The sequence below is a fragment of the Oncorhynchus masou genome, chromosome 32, assembly GCF_036934945.1.
Source record: "Oncorhynchus masou masou isolate Uvic2021 chromosome 32, UVic_Omas_1.1, whole genome shotgun sequence".
NCBI lineage: Eukaryota > Metazoa > Chordata > Actinopteri > Salmoniformes > Salmonidae > Oncorhynchus > Oncorhynchus masou.
Genome location: NC_088243.1, coordinates 67,234,425 through 67,253,978, shown reverse-complemented (window position 1 = coordinate 67,253,978; position 19,554 = coordinate 67,234,425). Strand labels below are relative to the sequence as shown.

Sequence of the window (19,554 nt, the reverse complement as noted above, 5' to 3'; positions counted from 1 at the left end):
GCAAAAAAGTATTTAGTCAGCCACCAATTGTGCAAGTTCTCCCACTTAAAAAGATAAGAGAGGCCTGTAATTTTCATCATAGGTACACTTCAACTATGATAGACAAAATGAGAAAAAAAAATCCAGAAAATCACATTGTAGGATTTTTTATTAATTTATTTGCAAATTATGGTGGAAAATAAGTATTTGGTCAATAACAAAAGTTTATCTCAATACTTTGTTATATACCCTTTGTTGGCAATGACAGAGGTCAAACGTTATCTGTAAGTCTTCACAAGGTTTTCACACACTGTTGCTTGCATTTTGTCCCATTCCTCCATGCAGATCTCCTCCAGAGCAGTGAGGTTTTGGGGCTGTTGCTGGGCAACACGGACTTTCAACTCCCTCCAAAGATTTTCTATGGGCTGCGATCTGGAGACTGGCTTGGCCACTCCAGGACCTTGAAATGCTTCTTACTAAGCCACTCCTTCGTTGCCCGGGCAGTGTGTTTGGGATCATTGTCATGCTGAAAGACCCAGCCACGTTTCATCTTCAATGCCCTTGCTGATGGAAGGAGGTTTTCACTCAAAATCTCATGATACATGGCCCATTCATTCTTTCCCTTACACGGATCAGTCGTCCTGGTCCCTTTGCAGGAAAACAGCCCCAAAGCATGATGTTTCCACCTTCATGCTTCACAGTAGGTATGGTGTTCTTTGGATGCAACTCAGCATTCTTTGTCCTCCAAACACGACGAGTTGAGTTTTTACCAAAAAGTTATATTTTGGTTTCATCTGACCATATGACACTCTCTCAATCTTCTTCTGGATCATGTACTGGCTTAAGCAGGAGGACACGTCTGGCACTGCAGGATTTGAGTCCTTTGCGGCGTAGTGTGTTACTGATGGTAGGCTTTGTTACTTTGGTCCCAGCTCTCTGCAGGTCATTCACTAGGTCCCCCCGTGTGGTTCTGGGCTTTTTGTTCACCGTTCTTGTGATCATTTTAAACCCACGGGGTGAGATCTTGCTGCTGGTGTCCTTGGACAGCTCTTTGGTCTTGGCCATAGTGGAGTTTGGAGTGTGACTGTTTGAGGTTGTGGACAGGTGTCTTATACTGATAACAAGTTCAAACAGGTGCCATTAATACAGGTAACGAGTGGAGGACAGAGGAGCCTCTTAAAGAAGAAGTTACAGGTCTGTGTACAAGTGTAAATATGTACGTTGCAATTATTTTCGAATGTGCGGCCGTTCGTGTGCAAACTATTAGCATTTCCATGAGCATAGTTATCAACTGTATGTAGTTGGTCCATTCTGTCTTTCCGGCACTTTATCTGTCCCCATCCCTTTCCATTGTCTACCAAGCCATCATATCGGGTTAGTCCACTAAGGACATTTCATTGTGTAGTTGTGTCATTGTGTAGTAATCAATGTGTAAGTTATCCTGTTTGTGTGTTTATGTAATTCTGTGTGATTATTTAGTTAGTAAATAAATAATTAAGCCAATTTGTATATCGCTGATTCATCATTTATGCTAGGGTTCCTGCAGATATCCAAGAGTTTTGCGACATTCAGAATGAGACTGATAGAAGGTAACAATTAATTTAATGACTGACTGATGACCGAAATGTATGAGATCTTTATATCTTTAAGAGTTCATTCGGAAAACGGTAACTCGTTAAATACACTTTTTCCATGGTGCCCCAAGATTACTACTTAATTAATTGTTATATGATTAATTGAATTGCGTAATAATTAAATGTAGTTAATTGATTTCATAAAATAATTGTCATCACATTAATGATAGAAAAGACAACAATTTCTTATATCGAGCAATTCAATCATGTTGGCTTAACGTTCTCCATGCACCTATAAGAGAATGTATTGAAACATAATGAGCAGGCAAGGCGGTTGTGAATGTTGTGTGATTTGTGGGCATGTCTTCTATACTGAAGACTGAAGTGCAATCACTGGTGTTTGCAATATGTGGGCCAGGGTCATCAAATTGATTTTAAGAGATAGACACATCAACTGTAGCCTCTTGGTAGACAGATTTCATAAGCTTTTTTGTAAGTAGCCCTGGCTGTAAAACAGCTTTCATTCTAATCAACATCTGCTGTTTCGGAGTCTGCCAATTGGCAAAATGAAGCTTATTGGTGATTGAGGCCAACTTGGCAAATCAGCCTAAATCACCTCAATTACATGGCAATAGACATGGAGTCTTTCTCTAATTGTAAAGGATATAGTATAGATTCCATATTATGGTGCATTCGGAAAGTATTCAGACCCCTTGAATTTTTTCACATTGTGTTACGTTACAGCATTATTCAATTGTTTCCACGCTCGTCTACACACAATTTCCCATAATGACAAAGCAAAAACGGGTTTTTTGATTAAATATCATGAACTTAAATATCATGTATTCAGACCCTTTACTCAGTACTTTGTTTAAGCACCTTTGGCATTGATTATAACCTTGAGTCTTACTGGGTATGACTCTACAAGCTTGGCACACGTGTATTTGGGGGAGTTTCTCCCATTCTTCTCTGCAGATCCTCTCAAGCTCTGTCAGGTTGGGTGGGGAGCATCGCTGCACAGCCATTTACAGGTCTGTCCAGAGATGTTCGATCGGGTTCAAGTCCGGGCTCTGGCTGGGCCACTCAAGGACATTCAGAGACTTGTCACAAAGCCACTCCTGCGTTGTCTTGGCTGTGTGCTTAGGGTCGTTGTCCTATTGGAAGGTGAATCGTCACCCCAGTCTGAGGTCCTGAACGCTCTGGAGCAGGTTTTCATCAAGGTTCTCTCTGTATTTTGCTCCGTTCATCTTTCCCTTGGCCCTGACTAATCTCCCAGTCCCCGCTCTTGAAAAACATCCCCACAGCATGATGCTGCCACCACCATGCTTCACCGTAGGATCGGTGCATGGTTTCCACCAGATGTGATGCTTGGCATTCAGGCCAAAGAGTTCAATCTTGTTTTCATCAGACCAGAGAATCTTGTTTCATGGTCTGAGAGTCCTTTATGTGCCTTTTGGCAAAGTGGGCTGTCATATGCCTTTGATGGAAGAGTGACTTTCGTCTGGCCACTCTACCATAAAGGCCTGATTGGTGAAGTGCTGCAGAGACGGTTGTCCTTCTTGAAGGTTCTCCCATCTCCACAGTGGGACTCTGGAGTTCTGTTAGAGTGACTACTGGGTTCTCGGTCACCTCCCTGACCAAAGCCCTCCTACCCCGATTGCTCAGTTTTGCCAGGCGGCCAGCTCCAAGAAGAGTCTTGGCAGTTCCAAACTTCTTCCAATTAAGAATGAAGGTGGCCACTGTGTTCTTGGGGACCTTCAATGCTTCAGAAATGTTTTGGTAACCTTCCCCAGATCTGAGCTTTGACACCATCCTGTCTCAGAGCTCTATGGACAATTCCTTCAACCTGATGGCTTGGTATTGGCTCTGACATGCACTGTCAACTGTGGGATCATATATAGACAGGTGTGTGCCTTTCCAAATCATGGAAAAAGGATGCACCTGAGTCTCATAGCAAAGGTCTGACTACTTATGTAAATAAGACTGTAACTTAACAAAATGTGGAAAAAGTCAAGGGGTCTGAATACTTTCAGAATGCACTGTAAATAGTAAATCTGTCCGTTTTCCCATTCCATCACATTTGATACTGTGCAAGTACTCTAAAAGGTGTCTGACCACCCTGTGCATTGTGAAGATAGTCTCTGAAAACCACTGAATCACAGTTCAAAGAACACCACTACAGTGCCTTGCAAAAGTATTCATCCCCCCTTGGCATTTTACCTATTTTGTTGCATTACAACTTGTAATTTAAATATATTTTTATTTGGATTTCATGTAATAGACATACACAAAATAGTCCAAGTTGGTGAAGTGAAATGAAAAAAAATCCAAAATCAAAATCATCTACGTGTCACGTGATCTGTCACATGATCTCAGAATATATACACCTGTTCTGAAAGGCCCCATAGTCTGCAACACCACGCAAGCAGCCCCATGAAGACCAAGGAGCTCTCCAAACAGGTCAGGGACAAAGTTGTGGAGAAGTACTGATCAGGGTTGAGTTATAAATAAATATCCTTAACTTTGAACATCCCACAGAGCACCATTAAATCCATTATTAAAAAATTGAAAGAATATGGCACCACAACAAACCTGCCAAGAGAGGGCCGCCCAACAAAACTCAAGGACCAGGCAAGGAGGGCATTAATCAGAGGGGCAACAAAGAGACGAAAGATAACCCTGTAGGAGCTGCCAAGCTCCACAGCGGAGATTGGAGAATCTGTCCATAGGGCCACTTTAAGCATTACACGCCACAGAGCTGGGCTTTACAGAAAAAAGCCATTGCATAAAGTGTTCGCCAAAAGGCATGTGGGAGACTCCCCAAACATATGGAAGAAGGTACTCTGGCAGGTGAGACAAAAATTGAGCTTATTGGCCATCAAGATAAATGCTATGTCTGGCGCAAAACCAACACATCTCATCACCCTGAGAACACCCTTTCCCACAGTGAAGCATGGTGGTGGCAGCATCATGCAGTGGAGATGTTTTTCAGCAGCATGAACTGGGAAGCTGGTCAGAATTGAAGGAATGATGGATGGTGCTAAATACAGGGAAATTCTTGAGGAAAACCTGTTTCAGTCTTCCAGAGATTTGAGATTGGGACGGAGGTTCACCTTCCAGCAGGACAATGATCCTGAAGCATACTGCTAAAGCAACACTCGAGTGGTTTATGGGGAAACCTTTAAATGTCTTGGAATGGCCTTGTCAAAGCCCAGACCTCAATCCAATTGAGAATCTGTGGTATGATTTGAAGATTGCTGTACACCAGCGGAACCCATCCAACTTGAAGGAGCTTGAGCAGTTTTTCCTTGAAGAATCCCACTGGCTAGATGTGCCAAGCTTATAGAGACATACCCCAAGAGACTTGCAACTGTAATAGCTGCAAAAGGTGTCTACAAAGTATTGACTTTGGGTGGTTGAATAGTTATGAACGCTCAAGTTTGGAGTTTTTTGTCTTATTTCTTGCTTGTTTACAATAAAAATATTTTGCATCTTCAAAGTGGTAGGCATGTTGTGTTAATCAAATGATACAAACCCACAAAAAAGCCATTTTAATTCCAGGATGTAAGGCAACAAAATAGGAAAAATGCCAACGGGGGAGGGGTGAATACTTTCAAGCCACTGTACACATCAGATGTCCACCCTTTCAAGATCATGTAACATTTAACCATTTTGATCTGCCTCCAGTGGGGCTTGAACTCAACCTTCTACACAACAACACATGCTGCTCAACCATCTTTGCAAACAAAGACTAGTCTGTCACTCTGTGAGCAGCATGCTGCTTTGTATGTACTCCAGCCAACATGCTATGGGCGAGTTTCACATCCATGCAACCCACTTTGTCTTAAACACCACCTCCTTACACTATTACCTCAGAAGAAATAAAGAATCAATCTCTAATTTGAGGGTCAAAACGTCTGAACCAATAGGTCAGAGGTTGTCCACTATTACAGAGCCATGCAAAGCCTCAATATCTGAGCTAAAGGGACAAAGGGCCAGCACAAAACAACCGTGCACCACCATTATGATTCCATGCAGAACCTGAACTAGCCTGAGCTCCATGACGCTGGTGACGTTGCCCGATGGGTAGATGCGTCTGATGTAGTTGAAATCGCCCACGTAGAGGCTGCCGTCGATGCCCCACGCCAGGGCCACTGGCGCCAGCAACTTGTTGCCCAGGGCCTGCCCATTGCAGCTGGGGCAGGAGATGCTTCGGCGCCGACCGTTCCCCATCACTGTAGAGATGACGGGAGGCTGCAGCGAGATGAACTGGTTCTCACCACTGCCTTTGTAGAGGATGCCTGAAAAACAGGAAAAATATAAAGAGTAGTTTCTATGTAATTGATGAGAATGATGACTTTGAGCTGTGCTAATTATAATAATTGTTATAATAATTTGTTATATGTTGTTTACAACTTTACATAGGTAGAGTGACTACCTATGTGCATATTTCGATGTCTCATGAATTGTGATATAATTTTTGTAAGGAACCTGTTTAGTGGGAGTCGTAAACTCATCAATTAATAGTAACCTCTTTACAGAACATGATGTTCTTTCAATCTCGCCAAGACCCTTTTCCATTTCCTCCCAGTACTCCACGTCATGGCGAGGAGGGTTAGACAAACGCAGCAGACAATATACCTTGCAAAAGTAACGGAACTTCAATAGAGCTTCATCAGTCATTACAGATACATATTTGATCGAGGGGAAAATATAACTTTTTTTCCGGGAGGAGGGATATGGTGGAGTAGACTTCAAAAGAAAAAAAGAAGAAAAACATCAAAGTGGTGAATTGCATACTGGGAGCACTTAATTATTCACACCCTGGCAACGCGTTTGAATTCCGACACTCTCTCTTCCTCATTACCAGATCGATGGCAGCACTGAACGCCCGGTGTAGCACCACCGGTTCCCTTGACATTACCCCCGCACATCTCAATGTATGTTTGTCCCTCTCCGATTAGTCCCTTTCATTGATTAATTAAAAGGGGGGGAACTGAAATGAAGACTTTCTCTAGGGAGACCGCTGGCAAGACAATCCCACTGCTCAGTTTCTTTGTAACAGAGAGCATTACAAATGTGCGGCTAACAAAGATTAATGGGTACGAGGGACGGCATTGTGTGTGACGCCATCAAACGGATGACCTTGGGGATTTACTTGCACTGCGATCCATCTGTCTGCTCAGCTACATCCTATGTGAGTGATCTCACGTTGAACAAGGGCTGACTCGAAAGCAAGTATTCCCGATAGCCATATTGCAATGTAATAACCAAGTAATTATGGAATAACCAGCACAAGATGTCACACATTACCTTCACTATCATAATGCTGAATTTTCCCTAATTACACCAAGTCCCAATGAGAGTACCTTTTTTACATATCCAATATAGAGTTCAGTATAAAAAGCTTGAAGTATTACACCTTACTAAAACGTAAGATTAAATATTTTCTAAAAATATTAATTTAATGATTAGGTAAATTTGGCAGCCTGCCCCCAGTACCCTACATTTACACTTACATGTTTACATTTGAGTCATTTACTGTATTAATCTAAAGATAGCTAGGTAGGACAACCACATATCACAGTCACTTCAATCACAGATATATCTTCCCATAAGCCATTAGAAAGTCTAATGTAATTAATAAAATACGCACATACATTTTACCCACCTTCTATCTAGCACACACATTAACGGTCCCACCCAGTCCCTCTCTCTCTGACAGAGTCTGTCTGACAGAGCTACAATATGTCACTGTACCCAGGCTAAGGCCACTGAACATCTGAACATGTTTGTAGGGCTCAACAGCCTTGCTTTAACAGAGGGCATATAGCCACTTTGCAGCAGAGATGGAGGGAAGGAGGGAGGGAGAAGGGGGGAGAGGTGTAGAGGGAGCATAGCTACAGCACAGGCCTTATCTAGTTAGACAGGCCCCAGAGAAGAGCGAGAGAAAGACTTAAGAGTCCTCGCCAGAGGAGGAGAGGAACACTCTTAACTACATCACAGTAGACTCCTCAGACAGGGAAGGCAAGGGGAAAATGGAAGCAGTCACCAGGAGAAGGACTGATACTATATAGCTATGTCTGGAGTCACCAGGAAATAGAATAACTAATACTATATAGCTATGTCTGGATTCACCAGGAAAGAGAATAACTGATACTATATAGCTATGTTTGGAGTCACCAGGAAAGAGATGAACTGATACTATATAGCTATGTCTAGAGTCTCCAGGAGGAGAAGGACTGATACTATATAGCTATGTCTGGAGTCACCAGGAAAGAGAATAACTGATACTATATAGCTATGTCTGGAGTCACCAGGAAAGAGAATAACTGATACTATATAGCTATGTCTGGATTCACCAGGAAAGAGAATAACTGATACTATATAGCTATGTTTGGAGTCACCAGGAAAGAGATGAACTGATACTATATAGCTATGTCTGGATTCACCAGGAAAGAGAATAACCGATACTATATAGCTATGTCTGGATTCACCAGGAAAGAGAATAACTGATACTATATAGCTATGTCTGGAGTCTCCAGGAGGAGAATAACCGATACTATATAGCTATGTCTGGAGTCACCAGGAAAGAGAATAACTGATACTATATAGCTATGTCTGGAGTCACCGGGAGGAGAATAACTGATACTATATAGCTATGTTTGGAGTCACCAGGAAAGAGATGAACTGATACTATATAGCTATGTCTAGAGTCTCCAGGAGGAGAAGGACAAATACTATATAGCTATGTCTGGAGTCACAAGGAAAGAGAAGAACTGATACTATATAGCTATGTCTGGATTCACCAGGAGGAGAAGGATTCATACCACATACAATTTAAGTCGGAAGTTTACATACACCTTAGCCAAACACATTTAAACTGTCACAATTCCTGACATTTAATCCGAGTAAAAGTTCCCTGTCTTAGGTCAGTTAGGATCACCAGTTAGGCCTCCTTGCTCGCACACACTATTTTAGTTCTGTCGACAAATGTTCTATAGGTTTGAGGTCAGGGCTTTGTGATGGCCACTCCAATACCTTGACTTTGTTGTCCTTAAGCCATTTTACCACAACTTTGGAAGTATGCTTGGGGTCATTGTCCATTTGGAAGACCCATTTGCGACCAAGCTTTAACTTCCTGACTGATGTTTTGAGATGTTGCTTCAATATATCCACATAATTTTCCTGCCTCATGGTGCCAACGATTTTGTGAAGTGCACCAGCCCCTCCTGCAGCAAAGCACCCCCACAAAATGATGCTGCCACCCACTTGCGTCACGGTTGGGATGGAGTTCTTCGGCTTGCAAGCCTCCCCTTTTTTCCTCCAAACATAAGGATGGTCATTATGGCCAAACAGTTCTATTTTTGTTTCAGCAGACCAGAGGGCATTTCTTCAAAAAGTACAATCTTTGTCCCCATGTGCAGCTGTGAACCATAGTCTGGCTTTTTTATGGCAGTTTTGGAGCAGTGGCTTCTTCCTTGCTGGTTATGTCGATATAGGACTCTGTCACGCCTTGGTCATTGTATTTTGTGTTTTCGTTATATATTTGGTCAGGCCAGGGTGTGACATGGGTTTATATATTGTATTTTCGTATTGGGGTTTGTAGTATTTGGGATTGCGGCTGAGTAGGGGTGTTGTATAGGCTTGGCTGCCTGAGGCAGTTCTCAATCATAGTCAGGTGATTCTCGTTGTCTCTGATTGGGAACTGTATTTAGGTAGCCTGGGTTTCACTTTGTATTTCGTGGGTGATTGTTACTGTCTCTGTGTTAGTGTTCACCAGACAGGCTGTATAGGTTTTTCACGTTCCGTTTGTTGTTTTTGTATTTATAAGATATTTCATGTATCGTCATTTGTTTCATTAAAGACATGAGTAACCAACACGCTGCATTTCGGTCCGACTTTCTTGCAACAAACGAACAACGCCGTTACAGACTCGTTTTACTGTGGATAAATATACATTTGTACCCGTTTCCTCCAGCATCTCCACAAGGTCTTTTGCTGTTGTTCTGGGATTGAATTGCACTTTTCGCACCAAAGTATGTTCATCTCTAGGAGACAGAAAGCGTCTCCTTCATTAGCGGTATGACAGCTGCGTACTATTGTTTGTACAGATGAACGTGGTACCTTCAGGTGTTTGGAAATTGCTCCCAAGGATGACCCAGACTTCTGGAGGTCTACAATTTTTTTCAGGGGTCTTGGCTGATTTCTTTTGATTTTCCCATGATGTCAAGCAAAGAGGCACCGAGTTTGAAGGTAGGCCTTGAAATACATCCACATGTACACCTCCGATTGACTCAAATGATGTCAATTTGCCTAGCAGAAGCTTCTAAAGCCATGACATCATTTTTTTGAATTTTAAAGCTGTTTAAAGGCACAGTCAACTTAGTGTATGTAAACTTCTGACCTACTGGAATTGTTATACAGTGAATTATAAGTGATATAATCTGTCTGTAAACAATTGTTGGAACAATTACTTGCATCATGCACAAAGTAGATGTCTTAACCGACTTGCCAAAACTATAGTTTGTTAACAATACATTTGTGGAGTGGTTGAAAAACAAGTTAATGACTCCAACCTAAGTGTATATAAACTTCCGACATCAGCTGTAGCTATTTCTGGAGTCACCAGGAGGAGAAGGACTGATACTATATAGCTATGTCTGGAGTCACCGGGAGGAGAATAACTGATACTATATAGCTTTGTCTGGAGTCACCAGGAGGAGAAGAACTGATACTATATAGCTATGTCTGGAGTCACCGGGAGGAGAATAACTGATACTATATAGCTATGTCTGGAGTCACCAGGAGAAGGACTGATACTATATAGCTATGTCTGGAGTCACCAGGAGGAGAAGAACTGATACTATATAGCTATGTCTGGAGTCACCGGGAGGAGAATAACTGATACTATATAGCTATGTCTGGAGTCACCAGGAGAAGGACTGATACTATATAGCTATGTCTGGAGTCACCAGGAGGAGAAGGACTGATACTATATAGCTACATCTGGAGTCACCAGGAGAATGACTGATACCATACAATGTAGCTTCGTCAGGAGTGTGACTATAGCGGAGCACAACTTGCTTATTTTATCAAAGAATATGAAATGTACAGCATTAGGGAGGTAATACATTGCTAGTTGTGAAAATACAGTTGTGACATTTATTTATCAGACTGAATTTGTTAAGGGCCTCAACCTGCAACCAGACACTGCACATGACACATTTATGAAATTGCTTATTCCAGTTACTAATAAGCATGCACTCATTAAGAAACTTTCTGTAAAAACTTTTAAATCTTTGTGAATTGATGAAGATTTGAAAAAGTGTATGGTTGAGAGGGATGAGGCAACAGGAATGGAAGATAAGTCTGGCTGCACAACAGATTGGCAAACGTACTGCAAATTGACAAATCATGTGACTAAACTGAATAAAAACAAGAAGAAACTACACAATCGAACATAGATAAATTACATAAAGAATTACATTTTGGGCAAAAAGGCAAACTAAGCTTCATCAGTCATTGAATCAGATGGCTCATTCATCACAAACTACTTTAATGATTTTTTTCATTGGGAAGATTAGCAAACTTAGGCATGACAGCAACAAACGCTGACACCACACATACATACATACACACATAAGTATAACTTATCAAGTTATGACAGACAAGTATTCTAATTCTGAAATCTGTGAAGTGAGTGTGAAAGAAGTGAACAACCAATAATGGCAAGCCACCAGGGTCTGACAACTTGGATGGAAAATTACTGAGGCTAATAGCGGATGATATTGCCACTCCTATTTGTTATACCTTTAATCTAAGCCTACTAGAATGTGTGTGCCCTCAGGCCTGGAGGGAAGCAAAACTAATTCTGCTACCCAAGTAACAGATAGTAAAGCCTCCATTACTGGCTCAAATAGCCGACCAATCAGCCTGTTACCAACCCTTAGTAAACTTTTTTTTTAAATGTATGCGGATGACTCAACACTATACATGTCAGCTACTATAGCAAGTGAAATCACTGCAACAATTACCAAAGAGCTGCAGTTAGTTTCAGAATGGGTGGCAAGGAAAAATGTAGTCCTAAATAGTTGAGACAAATCATTCACTAAACCCTAAACCTCAACTAAATCTTGAGGAGTTGAGGTGACTAAACTGCTTGAAGTAACCCTGGATTGTAAACTGTCATGGTCAAAACATAGTGATACAACAGCAGCTAATATGGGGAGAAGTCTGTCCATAATAAAGCGCTGCTCTGCCTTTTTAACAACACTACATACGTACAGGCTATAGTTTTGTATCAACTGGACTGTTCAGTCGTGTGGTCAGGTGCCATAAAGAGGGACCTCAGAAAATTACAATTGGCTCAGAACAGGGAAGCACCGCTGGCCCTTCAATGTACATGGAGAGCTAACATTAATAATATGCATGTAAATATCTCATTGCTCAAAGTGGAGGAGAGATTGAGTTCATCACTACTTGTTTTTGTAAGATGTGTTGACATGCTGAATGTACCGAGGTGTCTGTTTAAACTACTAGCACACAGCTCAGACACCCATGTATACCCCACAAGACATCACACCAAGCCCCAAGAACAGACTATGGGAGCTGCAGAGTACTACATAGAGCCATGGCTACATCAGGTAACTGATACAAGCAGTAGAATCAGATTTTAAAAAATAGATAAAAATACATCTTATGGAACAGCGGGGACTGTGAAGAAACACACATAGGCATAGACACACACACATGATAAGACACGCATTCTACACACGCGTACACATGGATGTTGTATTGTAAATATGTGATAGTGGAGTAGTGGCTTGAGGGAACACACTAAATGTATTGGGTAAATTGTTATGTAATGTCATGTAATATTTTAAACTGTATATAACTGCCTCCAGGTCGCAGTTGTAAATGAGAACTCGTTCTCAACTAGCCTACCAGGTGAAATAAATCAAATAAAAATGTTGCTGGACCCCAGGAAGAGTAGATGCTGCCTTGGCAGCAGATAATGTGGATTCTTAATAAATACAAATGCAAATACAAAACTAATCCTCATGACTATGTGAAATATCTCATGCCTACGAACAAGGCCGACAAGATACATATTAAAATATTGATACATTGTAAAAGGCATACACAATTACATAAGGTACACACTTTTCCCTGTAATGCCATCATGACATGGCATGTTGTGCCTCTGACATTTAAGGGTCTGTTGACTGGGAAACCGTCAATTATTTCACCCACTTGACATACTATCTGTGGGTGAAACTAACGGGATTGTGAAATGAAAAGTCAAATATTTTTCACCTTTCCTCAATAAAGCAAATTTCTTAACGTATTTGAAGGGTTAGAAAGAAAGAAAAGGAAACTGAACCCTCTTTGGAGTCCTGATTGTAAAGACAAGTAAGACACCATCTGTCCTTCATTTCAGTCATTCATGTAATCAATATCAAACTACACAAATCTGCCAAAACAATGCTACCTCATCCCTAATAAACATAATACATCCAGACAAATGCACATTGATACCCAAGCTAATGCAGGACACAATAAGTATTTGCATATTATATGCCGAAGATGAAATGCATATCGCATCTACACATCTGTTGATCATGAAGCTTCACATCTAGAGACAGCGATCCCCCCCACTGTGCGCTGGCGCTGCTGTGTGAAGGCTTTGAGACGAGCTAGCTTTACCCTGAGACAGGTGGGATGAAACACAATGCTCTGGCAGCAGTCAAGCTGGAACAGTTCTCAATGATCTTTTTCAACGCTCTTTGCAAAACTTTGTGTGCTAGATGTTTTTGACAGATTTGGTTCAGCTTAATACCAGTTATTTTTTTTATGTTTAACGAACATCCAGGAAAACACATAGCATCTTGGGGTAAACACAAAAGATGCAGATTGACTTCTGTACACTAGTTCTATAAAACATTTCCTGGAGAATTCTGTGAGCAATAATCTGTTAAGGGAACCCAGTTTTGTATAATAGCTGAGGGTTTTTTGCTACCAGAACTACTGCATATTGAGCAGATGTTTGCACATTGATACCCATGTAGCTCAGCTGGTAGAGCATGGTGCTTGCAACACCACGGTTGTGTGTTTGATACCCAAGGGGTACCCACAGACTACTGTAAGTCTCTCTGGATAAGAGTGTCTGCAAAATGAAAAAAATAATATATATACAGTTGTAGTTGGAAGTTTACATACACTTAAAACTCATTTTCAACCACTCCACAAATTTCTTGTTAACAAACTATAGTTTTGGCATGTCGGTTAAGACATCTACATTGTGCATGACACAAGTAATTTTTCCAACAATTGTTTACAGACAGAAAATTTCACTTATAATTCACTTCAAACGCCTGAAGGTACCATGTTCGTCTGTACAAACAATAGTACGCAAGTACAAACACCATGGGACCACGCAGCCGTCATAACGCTGAGGAAGGAGACACATTCTGTCTCCTAGAGATTAACATACTTTGGTGCGAAAAGTGCAATTCAATCCCAGAACACCAAAGGACCCTGTGAAGATGCTGTAGGAAACAGGTACAACATTATCTATATCCGCAGTAAAACAAGTCCAATATCAACATAACCTGAAAGGCCGCTCAGCAAGGAAGAAGCTACTGCTCCATAACCGCCATAAAAAAGCCAGACTACGGTTTGCAGCTGCACATGGGGACAAACATTGTACGTTTTGGATACATGTCCTCTGGTCTGCTGAAACAAAAATATAACTGTTTTGTCATAATGACCATCGTTATGTTTGAAGGAAAAAGGGGGCAGCTTGCAAGCCGAAGAACTTGTCTGTTTTTTTGTTTTTTTTTACACATATACCAAAAGACGCCCTTCTTTGAGGCATTGGAAAACCACCCGGGTCTTTGTGGTTGAATTAGACATTTTGAAATTCACTGCTTGACTGAGGGTCCTTACAGACAAATGCATGTGTGGGGTACAGATATGAGGTAGTCATTCAAAAATCATGGTAAACACTACTATTGCACACAGAGTGAGTCCATGCAACTTATTATGCGACTTGTTAAGCAAATTTTTAATCCTGAACATATAGGATTTTCATAACAAAGGGATTGAATATTTTTTTACTCAAGACATTTCAGCTTTTCATTTTTAATTCATTTGTAAAAGTTAGAAAAACATAATTCCACCAACACGGGTGTGAATACTTTCTGAAGGAACTGTATGTATATAATGGTGTATAGACATTATGGATATTATATGAATAGAAACGGTGCATACAGCACTAGTTATATAGGATGAGCCTTGACTAGAATACAGTATATACATATGAAGTGGTTAAAACAGTATGTAAAATGTTTAAAGTGACCAGTGTTCAATGACTATGTACATAGGACAGTAGTTTCTAAAGTGCAGGGTTGAGTACAGTGTGGTAGCTAGCTAATGAGATTACATGACTGAACAAGGTGTAAAGAAAATGCCCGAGAGTGGTTTTGGATCAGCCCGCAAAATTGTTTATGAATGTATAGCCAATTCAAGACAGGAATAAATAAAAAATTGCGCCGGTAATATGGGTCATATCTTTTTACCTGTTGGGCTAGAAACAATCAGTTTTCGCTGTAGTAATGGTATAACCATGACAGTAAAGAATCTGCACTCACTTGTTAACTATGGCTCAAGCTCAATCATTACAGAGTAGCCTAGTGTTTAGAGCGTTGGACTAGTAACCGGAAGGTTTCAAGTTCAAACCCCCGAGCTGTCAAGGTACAAATCTGTCGTTCTGCCACTGAACAGTCAGTTAATCCACTGTTCCTAGGCCGTCATTGAAAATAAGAATATGTTCTTAACTGACTAGCCTCTTGATACTACCCATCCCGGATCCGGGATCGTGAATACAGCCTCAGGCTCATTACCATAACGCAACGTTAACGATTTCTGAAAATCGCAAATGAAATGAAATAAATATGCCTGCTCTCAAGCTTAGCCTTTTCTTAACAACACTGTCATCTCAGATTTTCAAAATATGCTTTTGAACCATAGCAAATCAAGCATTTGTATAAGAGTATTGATAGCTAGCTTAGCATTTAGCGTAGCATTTAGCACGCCACATTTTCACAAAAACCATGAAAACCAAATAAATAAAATCATTTACCTTTGAAGAACTTCGGATGTTTTCAATGAGGAGACTCTCAGTTACATAGCAAATGTTCATTTTTCCCTGAAAGAATCTTTGTGTAGGAGAAATGCTCCGTTTTGTACATCACATTTGGCTACCGAAACTAACCGAAAATTCAGTCACAAAAACATCAAACTTTTTCCAAATTAACTCCATAATATCGACGAAACATGGCAAACGTTGTTTAGAATCAATCCTCAAGGTGTTTTTTCACATAGCTCTTCATTGATATGCCGTTCGTGGAAGTCTGCTTTCGTCTCAGAATCCCATGGAAAAATACCAGCAGCTGAAAATGACGCAACAATTTCGACGGAGGACACCGGGCGGACACCTGGCAAATGTAGTCTCTTATGGTCAATCTTCCAATGATATGCCTACAAATACGTCACAATGCTGCAGACACCTTGGGGAAACGACAGAAAGGGCAGGCTCATTCCTCTCGCATTCACAGCCATATAAGGAGACAATGAAAAACAGAGCCTCAAAAATCCTGCTCATTTCCTGGTTGCAGTTTCATCTTGGTTTTGCCTGTAGCTCCTGTTCTGGGGCACTCACAGACAATATCTTTGCAGTTCTGGAAACCTCAGAGTGTTTTCTTTCCAAAACTATCAATTATATGCATAGTCGAGCATCTTTTTGTGACAAAATATTGCGCTTAAAACGGGCACGTCTTTTTATCCAAAAATGAAATAGCGCCCCCATAGATTTAACAGGTTTTAAATAAAGGTAAAATATAAAAATAAAACAACAATGATTATCGGAGTTATAATTTTTCTAGGTCCAAGGTGCTCCCAAAAGGGTGTTTCAGGGTGTTGCATGTCAGGTTCGCACAGCAAAATATTTTGGAGCATAAGCGACCAAAGTGGTCACACTTTAAAGCCCTGGGCTCAGTAGCATAAAACATCTTAAGTGTTTACCTCAATGAATAATTTTCCCTTAAATAAGGGAATTGTTTAAGGGTGTTGCATAGAGCATCTCAAACATTTCCTTAGGTAAGGGCATAATTTAAGGGTTTTATGGTCATGTAGCCTATGGCAAAAGAGTCTCTGGTTACCATGGAGACAACCTGATTCACTGACAGAAGGTCTCCTCAAAGAGATCCCATTTATTTTGGGAGATCCCAAAATATAACTTCTACATGCAAGACAGGAGAAACAAATTGATTCAGAGATAATAAAACATACATTTTAGTTACTTTTTTCTCAACTTGTTCCTATTACTTTCTAGTACGTCAAGCTATCTTGCAGAGTAGGTAGCTAGTTAGCCAGCTAGTTTTGTAGACGTGGATTGTGCACCTTCCACTGTTTAGCTACCGAGCTAGATAGCTGGTGGATGTTTCACTTTTGAAACTAGGGCAGAGGAAAGTAACATTCACCTTTACAAATGCTTTTTGCATTCATATCCATATTAACAAAGCACTTAAGGGACCTCATGGGTACCCTTAAACTTTTCAATTAATTTAAGGGTGGTATTCGCTTGAAATGTTTAGTGGTACTTCAAGTTAAGGGAAAAGATAAGGGGAAAATCAACTTAAGATGTTTTATGCAACAGGGCCCTGATCATGCAGTATGTTTTTTTGTCTGTTTGGAGTTTTATTCTTACGCTCATTCAAAAGAGTAGTTTGGATGATAAAAAGCTAAGAACTACAGTATATGTTTCAGTAACTTCTTTACAGATAAATGTATCCCCTTTTGGCCTGCAAATGCCATCTTGTTGCAAAACAGCCGAGTAGGGTGGAATCGCTGAGTAGGATGGGAGCTCTGCACCCCGGGTCATTGTATCTAATTTATTCCATCATTAATATGAATGATCGACCTGTCAAAACTCTCCTCTATTATCTGTAAATGTTATGATGAACCATATTTAATCTTCATCTGAGTATTTAATGCTGTATTTGAGATTAGAGACCTCCTGAAGCTTACAACCGCACGCACGCACTCACAAACACACACACACACACAGCATCGTCATTGATCAGTGTAAAAAAAAGTCTTACCATTTTGAATGTCCAATACATGGTGCTTGTCCAGCATCCAACCCCCCATGTTAGAGGCATCCAGTTCATAACCTTGTAAAATGGCCGTCCTCTTCTCCCAGAGGATCATATCTAGACATGATTCATACTCATATCCCACAGACACTGGAAACAACAATGGTATATAATGAATCTATCAATATCTGTAAAAAAACAAATGATGAGGCTTGTACTGCATTAAAAAAAGCCTGAAAACTTGTAAAATCTCTTAATGATTGTAGAATCTTCTCTCTAGGGATGAGGTATACTCTCAGATGAGTGTTTACTAGTATGCCAATAGGCATTACAAGCATATAAAGTCTGAGATAATGCTAGCTCACAGTGCATCTGGATGTCAAATTACCATATTACCTGAAATAATATGTGGGTGATTTTTATCAAAATGAATAAATTTATGGACCAAAATACAACAGCGTGGGCATGACGTTAAAAATAAATAATTTTCCCATGGTTCAACTGGTGAGTAATTACACATGCAAAAAAACTAAGTCAGCAGAGTAGTGCCCTTCAGAAATGCAGCCGTCTGGGATTTCTCCTTGATATTTTTCACACCAGCTGTTATACCATATTACAAAACAATGATGCCTCTGACTGCAAAAACAATCAGGAAGTTCAAAGGATATCAATGCCAGGAGTTCATCCAAAGTTCAACCTGCTAGACTACACTAGGACCTGACACCACGATCAGACGATGTTTACATAACATCTCCATACAGCTGTGTTTGATCATCGTTGGGAACTCACCTACAGCCTCTGACAAGCCGTAGACCTTCTGGTTGTAGGCGTCTGTCTTGTCCCAGACAAAGGTGTACGAGACGTCGGGAAAAGCAGGGAATGATTTCTGGAACAGTCTGCCCATGACAGCAATCATTAGATGGACCTTCATGAGTCCGAATGGGAGTCGTTCCTGGGTCATAAGGACCTTGAGGATGGGCTTGTAGCCGGACGTGCGGGAGCTCAGGTAAACCAGATTGAGGTCACTTCCAGGTATGGCCACTTCCTCATGTAGGACCTATGAGTTTGAGCAGAATTCGTTATGAAAAGGTATGGAACATATAACTGAGTGCGTTAAAAAGTTACTTTTCAAAATGTCTGTGCTGCAACAACGGTACATTGTTAATGTGACAAACTCTCTCACATGATGATTTCAACTTTACCAAGTGCCAAGTTTGCTTGCAAACGTCTAACAATAACGCATGTAATGAACTGCATGTCTGGAACCTTTGTTGCGGTTATATCTAGTTTGTAGTAGTGTTGTCACGATACCAGATTTTTTACATCAATACCGATACCAGGTTTAGTATTACGATACATGATACCGTAACAATACTCAATACCAAGACGATACTCGATACCAAAAGATACCACAGCAAAAAAAAGAAAATGTGAGTCACAGAAAAACCACTGGGCTTTATTTTTTCAACATTGAACAATATACTGATAACTGGTAGAAGAACTAAAATATATTCTATCCTATATTATATTTTTGGGAAAAATAAAAAACACCATATTAAATAACAGAAGAATATCTTCTATTTTCCTCATTCAAAACCATATTTGAGACTCTCTCTATTTTACAATTACATCGAAACTGTTTTAAAATGTGATTTGATACATATTAGCGTTCATTTGCAAATCTATGGCTATAATATTGGGTAAAATGACATTCGTTAGAACTATGATTCATTACAGCTAAATAATTTAATGCATTAAATGAATAGTTTAGTTCCAAAACTACATAAAAAAACCTTTAAAGCTAATTTCTGAAACTTCTATATTGCAATAGACCTCGGCAG

General features: G+C 40.4%; 1 protein-coding gene across 1 annotated transcript in view; it reads right to left on the bottom strand.

Moving 5' to 3' along the window:
* The window catches only part of si:dkey-237h12.3 (teneurin-3), a 73,881-nt gene that overhangs the window by 27,378 nt on the left and 26,949 nt on the right, over positions 1 to 19,554 (bottom strand). Inside the window, exons 14-16 of the mRNA XM_064955851.1 lie at positions 18,503 to 18,770; positions 17,720 to 17,863; positions 5,605 to 5,854 (exon numbers count right to left, since the gene is read on the bottom strand). Coding sequence (XP_064811923.1) covers positions 5,605 to 5,854; positions 17,720 to 17,863; positions 18,503 to 18,770 — 662 coding nt within the window. The remainder of the gene's footprint in view (positions 1 to 5,604; positions 5,855 to 17,719; positions 17,864 to 18,502; positions 18,771 to 19,554) is intronic.